Raw genomic sequence first — 11,788 nt, 5'->3', positions numbered from 1 at the left:
AACAGGGGTAAAATGGACAATTGGTATAGTGGTGCAAGGTTGCACCACTAAAAAGTGGTGCATATTAGGTGGCACCTATTTAATGAAGTACAATTTAATAATTTAAGAGCTGCACATGGTACTAATAAAATTAAATAAGAGAATATCCTGTCAATAATTATCTTACCCTTTGTGCTACAATCTTAAACAATAATTTTTGTGGAACCGAGAGAATAAGTTGTTTTATGACGTCCTTACTTCTTGATGGGAGAATGAATGAGATATGATGTTTCGGATTATTATGCTTAGCTCCTAAGAGTATCTGTGATATGTCATTTGAGATAAAGTTTCTTAACCGTTGTAGAAAATGAAGTTTCTCCACGTGGCAAACAACTTTGCTCCAAAGTTGCTTTTTAGAGAAACTTTGCTCAAAGTTTCTCTACCAAATTTAATGATTAAAAAACAAATAAAAAACAAATAAATAGATAACTGGATTTTCTAGAAAGTAGTGGGGTATATTATGGGGTCCATTTAAGAAACTTTTAAAGAGTTGCTGGATTAGAGTAAAAAATGAGTAGAGTTGATTAAAGTGGTTTAAATGACGTGACATTACCAAAATTTAAATTAGAAACTCTAATGAGTTTCTTGGATAGTGATGGTCTAAGAATAGTAGAATTGCAAAGGAATTTTTTCCTGCATAAGATTCACGTGCTTATGAGTTTCTGTTGCAAGAGTAGTGGCCAAGTCCATTTGGATACCACTTTTTCCTCGTTTCTGTTAAAAATAAGGGAGTTTCTATCGACAAAAAAATGAAAAGGAATTGCTCCAATGTGAGGGCTTCAAATCCTTCAATTTATTATTTATAGTATAAACGGTTAAATTACAAATTATAAAAGTTTGTCATAGAAAAAATCATAACAAATTAAAGAGCTAGGAAAATATGGGTTTGGGAGGAGAAGGTCCAAAGATCATCCTAAATGATGCAATTTACCCTTCCGATATACTAATAATTCATTCGTTTTTTGTTGTGCTGCAATTTGGGGTACAAATGAGTACCTTAACAAATTAATAAGTAAATATTTTTTTTGGTGTGATTATTCTTTTTATTTTTGTGTAGAAATCGTTTTTTTTTTCACTTGGAAAATATGTAGAAGGTGGTGTTTATTAATTATTAGAACATTGGGTTGAGCTATATCCTTCTGAGATTTTCGCACTCTCGAATTCTGATGTACCTTCGTTTTACTTTTATTACTTAATGAATGCAAGTCGTTGCCATAAAAAAAAAGAATATAGTATAAAATGTGTTTTTAAATAAATTATTTATTTTTAATACTACTTGTTAATATTTGTCCAATATTAATTTGTTGCAACATTAGTACTGAAGGTGACTTAAAAAAAAAAAGCATTAGTACTGAAGGATCCTAGGGACATTGACAAAAAAATAGAAGTTCTTCGTTCATGAAAATTGAACTACAAAATGAATCTAAGGCTCTCGAGAGAAGAGGGCAATATTTACGGAACAAAATAAAAATAAAATGAATTAAAGCAGCACCAAAAAAACTTCGCTAACAAAAACTGATCAATATGAACAGTTTACAAAAATTTAATCTTGCTTTACTTTCTTGTCAATCTCTGTCCCAATCAGCTGGTTAAGATCTTTAAGGATGGAAGGTGTTGATCGAATATCACCATGATTTGTCAAAGTAGTCACAAACTCATTTGGAACTAAACACCTTTCCTCCGAGTAAAGCTTCTCTTGAACATAGGGAGAAACAACTAGTGTGTGTAGTTGATCTTCACTTGGAGGTGCTCCCTTATCATCTTCCTGCAACAAATAGCAAAATATAAGTAATTAAATTTTAGGTTTAGTGGATAATGCATAATTTTTTTTACATTCTCATATATCTCTTATCCACCTTTTATCCCCACAAATATATCGTGTGCCATAGCTCAAAACTCTAAAATCGATCATATTAAGTGAGTAGATTTCACCTAACAAATCATTCACAATTCACAAAAAATATATAGAATCTTCGACTAAATACTTAACGGGTCCTGCTATTTCTCTAATCCACTCATTTTCATATTTTCTCTTCTTCCCTTTCCGGGTATGTAAATTTCATGGGGATGTATGCTAATCTTTTTCTGTTTTCATATTCTTTCAAGTGGTCTCCAATAAGATTCAGGAACTAATTTTATAGCCGAAAAGTAGAAACAGCAATTTTTTTATAAAAAATAAAACAGGAAATATCTATAAAAAAAACGGTTGCATAACCAGCCATTTTCCTCTTTTTTGGTTTTTTAATGTAATTCTTGCTCCGAAAGTTTCTCGTATTGTTGTAGACCATGTAATTAACCGTAACAACTCCTAAATATCTCTCTGATTAATAATTAATAATTAAAAGTAAAATCACTCTTAAATGTCTATCTTTCTCCCTCTGTCTCTCACATCCTCTCACAATCTGTGTTTCTTCTAGAAATTCAGAAAAAGGCATGAATTGTAGTATGTGACTAACAAAGAGAAAAACACAAAAATCTACACAAATGAAAGTTGGTCTTAAGTTCCATACTTCTAGAAAAACAAAAATTACATGTATAACTAACAGAATCTACAATGATAACTCCAATTTTTGTATTTACTGAGGAGCATGCGCTCTGAAGACATGATCCTAAATACTCTAATAATCACCCCCATTAATTACAGCTAATATTGAGCAAACAATTATTCAGGCACTTAAAGTACATTTCTAAGTGCAGCATAATAAACAGAAATTAAGAACAAATTTCCATGTAGCAAAAAAAAGTAAACAAATTCATTTACATGAAATTGTAGGGACGATCAATAACAACATGTTGTTAACAATGTTTAAGAATTATATGTGACAGTTAGTAATTACCTCTAGTGTGTTGATGAGTTGAAGCATTTGAACTTGTGCTTGAAGGAACTTGACATATTTGGAAGCAGCATGCAGCATCTCAGCAGTGTTCATCTTAGGCCCACCAGGAACCAACTTGCCAAGCTCTTGAGTCTTCTCAGTGATTTTCCTTCTCCTTTCTCTCGCCGCGACGCTCTGCGCCGAAACTGTTCTCTCCTCCTTTACCTTCTTCTCAAAGTTACTTCCCACAACGAAATTAGTACCACTATGTTCAGGTGGAAGAATTACCTCATGTTGCAGCAGAGCAGAGAATTGATCCTCTGTTTGGAAGCAATAGTTAGGCACAACATAATTGCATGGCATATGCATAGCCTCTTGTTCGAATTTCTGGCGTTTTGGGCATGGAAGGTCTTGATGTTCAGTAGGGAAAATCTCATTGAGTGAAATGAAGGGTTGTTGGTCATGAAATGAAGTGAAAGGAAGGAGTTGAGAAGGATTGTTAATCTCTGGATAGAGAAAATTGTTGGTTGGGTAATCAGTTAAATATGAATTGTTTGGAAGGTTGAAGAAAGTTTCATCTGAATAGGCAAAGTGGTGTGGGAAGTAGTGTGGTGCTACTAGTGCTAGTTCTTCAGGTGTTGGTTCTTCAAGGAAACTGCTGCTGATTTCAAAATTGGGTGTCTGAAGAGTGTCCCAGTTGTTGTAGTATGTGCTTAGTGCAGCAGCCATCATGGTAACAATAACAATAGAGTATAGGACTAGAAGCCAATACAGAATTAACCTGCAAAAAGTAGTAATTAAGACAAAAAAGGTGTTAAATATGGTTTGGTAACAAACCAACTTCATGAAGTAATAAATGTGAATCTCTACTTTTTAGACATGCATAGAGTGCAATAATAATGGTTAACTAAAGTGCAAAGAATCAGGTAGAAAGTTATAAGTAAGACAGAATTAATGACATGGAATTTAGTTATGTGCATGGACTCAGAGAGGACACAACACAAGAATCTTTGTGTAGGTAGAATATCTTAGAAGAAAGAGATAGATAGATAGAGTACCTGAGCAAAAAGAGAGAGAGTGTGTGTGTGTTGTGAATGAGACTGTGGAAGACTAAATAGATAGTGAATATTGAGAAGCAAAAGGTATGGAACTACATAAACTGACTTTGTCCTCTCGCTGCCTCGTGCTAGTTTGTGAATTGTGGGTTCAGAATTTTACGGGGAGGTTGGAGGCAGTTACGGAGAATAATATTGTGCTGCTTTTCTCTCTTTATCTTTTTTGTTTTCTTTTTTACTTCTTACTTTCACTGAGTGCACTATTAGTTAATTATTTGTAAGATTTTTTTACCCTCAATTAGGGACTGAAATAATTTCTGACATATATACTACTATGGATTTTCCGTAGGTTCTCATAATGGATATTATTTTGTTAAAAGATAATGGATAAATTAAAATCTGTATTTATTTACTGCGGTATATGAAATGAAAACGTTAGTTTTAATTTATGTTTGGATTGGTTTATTTAGAAATTAACTAAGGATATAGTTGAGGAGCTCTTTCATGGAATCGATCTCTATCCTATATAGAAGCACATTCACACAAATAATGAGTAATTTATATGCCTTGGAATGCAACATATTTGGGAATATATTTTTCAAAACTTGTACCAAATTTTAGAATGCAACATTTCCAATCTCACTTCCACGAAAATCTTTGGAGATCCCTTCAAACTAAACCCCCTTATTGGGGGAGAGAAAGAGCTAGAAGATGATCAACTTACTGAGAAGAAGCTGAGTGAGCTTACAAGGGATAGTGAAGAGAGATCGTGCAATATTCCTCCGAGGCCATCCAAATTATTACTCTTGGAAGTTCATTGGCTTTGAGAAGTTTAAGCATTGTGTAAATGATCATAGATAAAGTTTGGGTTAAATCACTCATTGTTCTACATGAGTCAATCACATTTAAACACTAATGATCCATCTGCCAGCATGAATCGTTCATTCGTTACAACCGCTACTCTTGAAATGATGCACGCACTCGGATTACATCCCACTGTATTTCTGGAGGCGTGGCCTGATAGAAGTGGTTATGGCGAAGGAGAACGCGAGACGATGTGGGTTTCAGGTTTGGGTGTTGTATGGATGAGGACGACGATGCGATAGAGTCCGGTAGGGTCAGGGGTTTGGCCAGCGGAGTTGAATTCCTTGATGATGTGAGGGGTTCTGATGAGGGTGGTTGAGACCTTCCATCACCTACAAGACGAGCTTTATAACGCTCAAAACAATCATTAGATTTCTTTTTATTCGGAAAAATCTACATGCAACAAATAACATTAATATCACAAGGTCAGGGAACCAAATCGCACGTAGCATTTCTAATAAGAGCATTAATTTTAGACTGCATTGAAGATTTCCAATTAGAGCCGGACAAGGCTAGCTTAGGGTTTTTAGGAAGTGGAGAAATGGACGGATCATCAATGGTAACAGAAATGTTAAAAATCTTTCGGGGTTTGTAAATACCTGTCATGCTACGGGTGGCCATGGTCCGAGTAGAAGGGGCATGCTGGGCTGGTGGTGTAGGTGGCAGCTGAGAGGTATCGAGATGACTTGAAGGTGGAGAAAGATAAAGAGAGGTCGTGGAGGTGGAAGAGTCAGTCAAAGGATGATGTGGGCTGCCAGGTGGTACGGGTTGTGGGTCAGGTGGAGCTAGACTAAAACATAATAATGATGACTAGAAGAACTTAAAATAGGTGATGTCCAAAGATCACTATGTAAAATATCAAAAGGCATCAAAGTAACATTCATGGATGAATCAAAAGGCAATTTAACATGTTTGCCAAACACACAAGAGTCATATGCTGAGGAGACCCCTCTGGAGCCTTCGATGAAGTTATACCCTTCAGAGGATTTGTCACAGTCGCCCGAGTATACCCTGTCATCGCCAAGGTATGCATCGGGGCCAGACTCCCCCTTCTATTCTCCAATGTCGCTTGAGCCGGAGCTAGCCGCCACCACACCAGTTGTTGAGGAGGCTCGTGTGGAGGAGATGTTCGACAGGCTGCTAGGACGCCAGGAGTACAGACACGCTGATTCAGGAGGCTGTGGACGAGGCGTTCGTGGCTAGAGGGATCATCTGAGTCGGGTTGGGTGTGAGATGCGTCTGTATTGGGGTGTGAGGTCGAGTTTGTTTCTAGGGCTCGACGCCTACTTGAAGCCATCAGGTGTAGATGAGCTCGAGCAAGGTCGAAAGCATTAGTTTCCCTTTTGATCAAATACATGATGTACTCAACCAGTTTTCCACTATTAATAAAATGAGGTTTATTCAGTATTTATTTATATCATTTACATTACTGTCAAGAAAGTTTTTATTTCGGTCAAAATTTACTCGCATTTTAGAAAAATGTTACTAAAGTGACACTCGAGAAATCGGGGCGTTCCAAAAACAATCATTAGTTTTTTCAATAATTGAAATATTTTTATTTCATCATCTCTTTTTGGCGGGTACACCCAATTGAAATCCACTGACGTCACACTTATAGTACATAAGTCTTCTAGACACCCAACCTAATTAGTTATTGAGGCTACAAGTGCTTTTAACTCAAGAGAACTAGGAAATTTGTGATGATACTTGCAAGTTGCATAAATAATCAAATACCAGCAAACGTTATATTCCTTAATTCTCCCTCATGAACTAAAATCATGAAGCTCTTAATAAAATACTACGGTGCAATTCCTTGCTCATCATCTACCCTTTCCAAATTCTTAGAAAAAAATTGTCAGTGGCTCACTACGTGATACTTGAAAACTACTCGCCAAACTATATGTGATAATAACTCGTCAAACAATTATAAACCATATAACAGCAAACATTCGTCTTACCTTAAAAACTTCGAACTCAAAATCATGATCCTCAACCTATTAGCGAACTCTAGTTCATCCAAAATGATTACCTCACTTATTCCTTCTAGATGCACTGTCTTAGTACTCTTGGGCGACTCTAGCACTACCTAGAGAGCTATCCCATTACCTGGTGAGTGACCTCGCTATCTAAAAATTAAGACAAAGTGAGTCTTCATCCTATGAGCAATCTCTTCTATATATGGGTGGTCATACACCATTTATGTATTTATCACACTATGTTAGCGATTTAAGTATTATTTACGTCATGTTGGGCGGGTTATATTTGCATGGGCCATTTAAGATCAAGACTCAATGTATTGAAGGCTAGAAAATTTTATAAAAAGGGGGTGACTTATTGTATTATGCATCTTCATCTTTATAATGAAATAATTAACTAGGTTTAGGACTCTCTCATTGGGAGCTATAGATCTGGTCTTGTTCATCTCACATGAAAAAATATAAAGTTTGTAATAATATCGTTGTAGAAGAACAAAAAAAAAATACGAACCTAACATTGAGGCTCCTTGAAAAACAACAAAAGAAAAAGAGAAAAAATTGAGCTAATATTGTGGACTGTTGTATTATGTGCTCTATATAAGTTTTCATACACAACTCTAGTACAATAATGCTTACAACGTTGTTGTAACTGTATGATCTAGGGTTTGTTTGATTGCAGTTTTAGTTTTTAGTTTTTAAAATAATTTTCAGAAACAATTTTTAAAACAATTTCAATGACATATTTTCCAACATTTAAAAAACTAATATCTGAAAACTAAAAACAGAAACTAAAAACATATTTTAGCTTTTGATTTTTTAGTTTTAAAAACTAAAAATGAGAACTGTTTTCAAAAATAGTGTTTGATTCTCCAGACTCATGTGCAACTGTAGTAATATTTCCACTACGATGCATTGGAACACCGTGCTTCAACTACTTTTACCACTGGCATAGAACTGCAATCGCATGCATGTGTTTATGTAGTAGTAGTAATCACCAATTTTTTTAATTTTTCTCAAGAAAGTAGCTAGCTAGGACACAAAATAATCTCACACTTGATCACTAATATTATTATATTTGAATTTTTTCTATTATCACCTTAAGCATATATAAACACGGTAGAGAGTGAAGATCCTATCTTGCTACTCATGGATACAGTCCGCCGGTTCAAAAGAAACTGTTCTCTCTTTTAGATCATACAATACCTTAAAGTCCATTTGTGCTATGTTTCCTAAGACAGAGTAACCTTTGGTAGGGGCCACCATAAGGCACAACAAACCGCTGAACTTTGAAAATACATTAAATGTACTTAACCGCAATCCTTTGTTAGCCCCGAAAAAGTTGAACGTAATATCAGGGAGGTCCTTCGTTGTTCCATCAAGGTAACACAATGTAAGTGGCTTGGGTGGATTACTTATTGGTACACGATCATCACCATACGCTTCTATCAGAGTAGTTTCAAAACTCTCATACAAACTTGTCTCAAGAAAACTCAATGTAGTCCCAGAATCCACTATCATATCTGTAAAATTGTGCTATTCAATATGAATATTTTTGTACAAATATGTGATAACAGACAACAACAACAATTATAAAAATATTTAAGAATTCGTGATCAAACTTAACTTTAGACTAAACAATATTTTAAAAACAAATATTGTACATTCCAACTTACCAAAAACTAATATATAAATAAAAATATCATATCAAATCCAAATTCTCATATTCCATTTGATATCCATTTCCATGTCTCTCAAAAGAAAAACGTGTCATTTTAAAACCACCCGTCTAGTTGATTATTGTCATTCACATACTTTTTTTTATTAACATGACACAATTTCATTGGGAAAACAATAAATGAGACATCAAATGAGGATTATGGATCTGAATCCATTATTTATTTACAACTGATATTTTTTTAGTCAATGATATATATCTATATCTATATATATATGTAAAGGAGACTTGAGTTTTTTGCACTAAATACATCAAGTCATTCCTACCTCTACATTAAAATACATGAAGAATAAAGAATTTCATTTGCAATAAATATATTAAGTAATAAAATTAAAACTGAATAAATTGTAATGTCAAAAACTATTCAACTACCAACATTAAATAATACATTTATAAACATATTTATCTTCATTTTTATAATTATTTATATATTAATTATAAAATTTCCTATACATTTAAGTAAAAGCTAAATATAATGTGATAAAAAAATTTAAACATATGTAGTTAAAATATTAATTATTGACCTCAAGTTGAGAAGAAAATTAAATTCATATAGAGTAATATATTTTATATAAAATAAATATATGAAATATCAGAAATAGTCAATGATTAAATACTTTTCGTAAATGTATACTTAGAATTTTTTAATAGTTACATGTGTTGTTAATATAGATTATAATGTTGTTTTGTGTTATTTTATAAAATAATTTTACATACATAAAAAACTAATATATTATAATTATTTAAGTCTTTTAGAATAATCTTTTTATATACATTAAAAAGTGTATAGAGTATACATAAAATGATATTTAGAATAAACTTTTATTAAATAATATTTTTATATGGAAACATTATTTATAATTAAAATTAATTAATTTTATTAATAAAAAATTAGAAAATAGTTTTAAAATAAAAAAGTGCCGCAATAATTTATTAATAAATCATTTATAAAAATATTTATAAAATTAACATTATTAAGTATGACGTGGATGTCAAAAAAGTATGACATGTGTCTATTTTTTTCAGAAATTTCTTGAATTATAAATTTTGATCTATTATATATTAGTAAAAAAGATCAACTTAAGTATAACAGAGAAAAATAATTAAGGCTAAAATTAAAAAATAATCAATTTACTAAATAATATTTTGGAATATTAAAATTAAAATTTATTGTAATTATCAAAGTTAAAGTTAATTAATTGTTGATAAAAAGTATAAGAAAATGTTGATATAATTTATTTGGTGATATTAAAACTTATTAATTGATTTAAAATATTTGAAATGCACTTTATAATTTATTGTATGTTTAAATAAATTCATCTTTAAATTGTTAAAGTTATTTCAATGCAAATTATTAAATTTGAATAGTATTCATTATTTAAACAAAGAAAACTCTAATACTCATAATGAAATATTTTAACACAATTATTTTTATTTTATTATAATTTATAAGTAAAAAATATTTAATATATACATAATATTTTTATTTAAATTATAATAAATTTTATATAATGTTGATAAAATTGTAAAAACACTCGTGCAACGCACGAGTTTTATATTTAGTTAAAACATATAACATTCGCAGATATGGGTAGTCTAATAACACTTTGATATTAGTTAGAATTTGAGCTCCTCTAACTCATTTCAAAAATCAACTTAGTGATGAGACAACGACAAAAAAAGCAACGAAAATTTAATATCCCAATAAGTGAGTGTTTAATATATTGAAAATATAGGCCAGTTTTATGTTGATTGCGGAAAGTATATCACAACTTCTCTTCTATAGCTATACGTAGGACCAACTACCAAATGAAAACATAAGCAAAGTTAATAATGAGAATTGGATGCAATTTATAATGACCAAATTAAATATATCTCATGTAGTTAAAGAACCAAAAGTTAAATTGGAGAAAAAGTGGATAGTTAGTTTGCAAATCAAGATTCCCACAAAAGTTTGGAATTAGTTTTTCGATTATCGATCGATTACCTGTAGTCCCTGTAGGTGACACTCCAAGCTTGCCAATGTAAATTTCTTTAATACTCACGTGGTATAAGTGTCTTGGATATCTGTCCACCAAAGGCACAGAAACAATTCCATTTCTAGATAAAGTTGCTTCCCACCCAAACTTGAGCTTACTTGTGAATTTTGAAAAACGAGAAACTAGACAATAGGAGAATTTGTGACCAATTCGATCACCTAGTTGCGAAATCAAAGACAAATGTCCTTGTCCAAGACCAACTAACCCTGTCCCTGCAGGTCTGAATATCCCAGTGTTATCATGTCCACACCCGAAGAAAGTATTTGGAGAAACCACTTCACGATAGGGACCAAATGAAATTGTATCACTAGCCAACTCTCCAACAGTCGAAGAATTGTCTGAGTAATAGATCGAATACCTGCACGCGCCTGATGCTCCACAAGCATTAAATCGGACCAAGTCACAAGTCTTCGTACCACAAGCTTCTATTTTGTAAGTGGAAGAGCTTGTTGGATTAAAGATGGGTGAGTTTTGTTTGTAACAATCATTACAAGGCTCACATTGTATCCAAATCATGTCACTACCTGTGTCTATAATGCCAAATTGCCCCAAGGGTGGGTTTCCAACAGAGAATTTCATAAGGTACTCTCCTTGGTCTGGAATGATAGTAGTTTGAGATTTTATTCCTTCTCCAGTCACATGGTGAAATAAGGTGTTGTATCGGGCAATTGAGCGCATAGCAGCTTTTCTAAGGGCCTCTGATTGATTCATTGAAGGGTTATATAAAGGGGACAAAGGTGAGTCCCTGTGAATTAGATCAATGCTAAAGCCAATAAGTGGTTTGGCTTCAGTTGAAGGAGACATCAACCCAATGATCAAAAGTGCAAGCACAAGTACCTCCATATCTCAAAAGTCAAAGAGAGAAATTCTAAGGAGGAAACGGATGTTGAAACTTGAAAGGTGTTGTTTATATATGTATAAATGATATATAAATTACACTTTCTAACTTTTATGTATAAATGATTATGAGATTTCTCACTACAGAGTCAAACACGCAATAAATAATTATAAATTTTCAATTAATTTCGCAAATTTTGATATAAGACTTTGATGAAAATAATTGATTTGAATTGAAAGATTTTCCAGATTATGATCGTAATGTTTTAGAAAGTTTATGAGAGGAAATTAAATAATTCATTTTGTGAAATCAATTGCATTATATAGTTTTCTTCTTACTATAAATAATATTCGTTATAAGAATGAAATTGTTTATATTTTATAAGTCTAACATTTTGTCAGACTATATATTGGAAAAAATGTAATG

At 32.5% G+C, this 11,788-nt stretch overlaps 2 protein-coding genes across 2 annotated transcripts; both read right to left on the bottom strand.

Annotated features, from left to right (window-relative positions):
• Positions 1-1,582: 1,582 nt before the first annotated feature.
• Positions 1,583-3,584, bottom strand: LOC130743691 (transcription factor bHLH52-like). Its single transcript, XM_057595922.1, has 2 exons — positions 2,877-3,584; positions 1,583-1,804 (listed from the first exon to the last, which is right to left on the bottom strand). Exons 1-2 carry the CDS (start codon positions 3,582-3,584, stop codon positions 1,583-1,585), a joined length of 930 nt encoding a protein of 309 aa, XP_057451905.1.
• A 4,306-nt stretch (positions 3,585-7,890) lies between these two features.
• LOC130743690 (aspartic proteinase CDR1-like) lies at positions 7,891-11,367 on the bottom strand. Its single transcript, XM_057595920.1, has 2 exons — positions 10,473-11,367; positions 7,891-8,270 (listed from the first exon to the last, which is right to left on the bottom strand). Exons 1-2 carry the CDS (start codon positions 11,365-11,367, stop codon positions 7,891-7,893), a joined length of 1,275 nt encoding a protein of 424 aa, XP_057451903.1.
• Between the last annotated feature and the right edge of the window lie 421 nt (positions 11,368-11,788).

Source organism: Lotus japonicus, chromosome 3 (genome assembly GCF_012489685.1).
Source record: "Lotus japonicus ecotype B-129 chromosome 3, LjGifu_v1.2".
In the NCBI taxonomy this organism is placed as follows: Eukaryota; Viridiplantae; Streptophyta; class Magnoliopsida; order Fabales; family Fabaceae; genus Lotus; species Lotus japonicus.
This window is presented reverse-complemented; position numbering and strand designations above follow the sequence as displayed.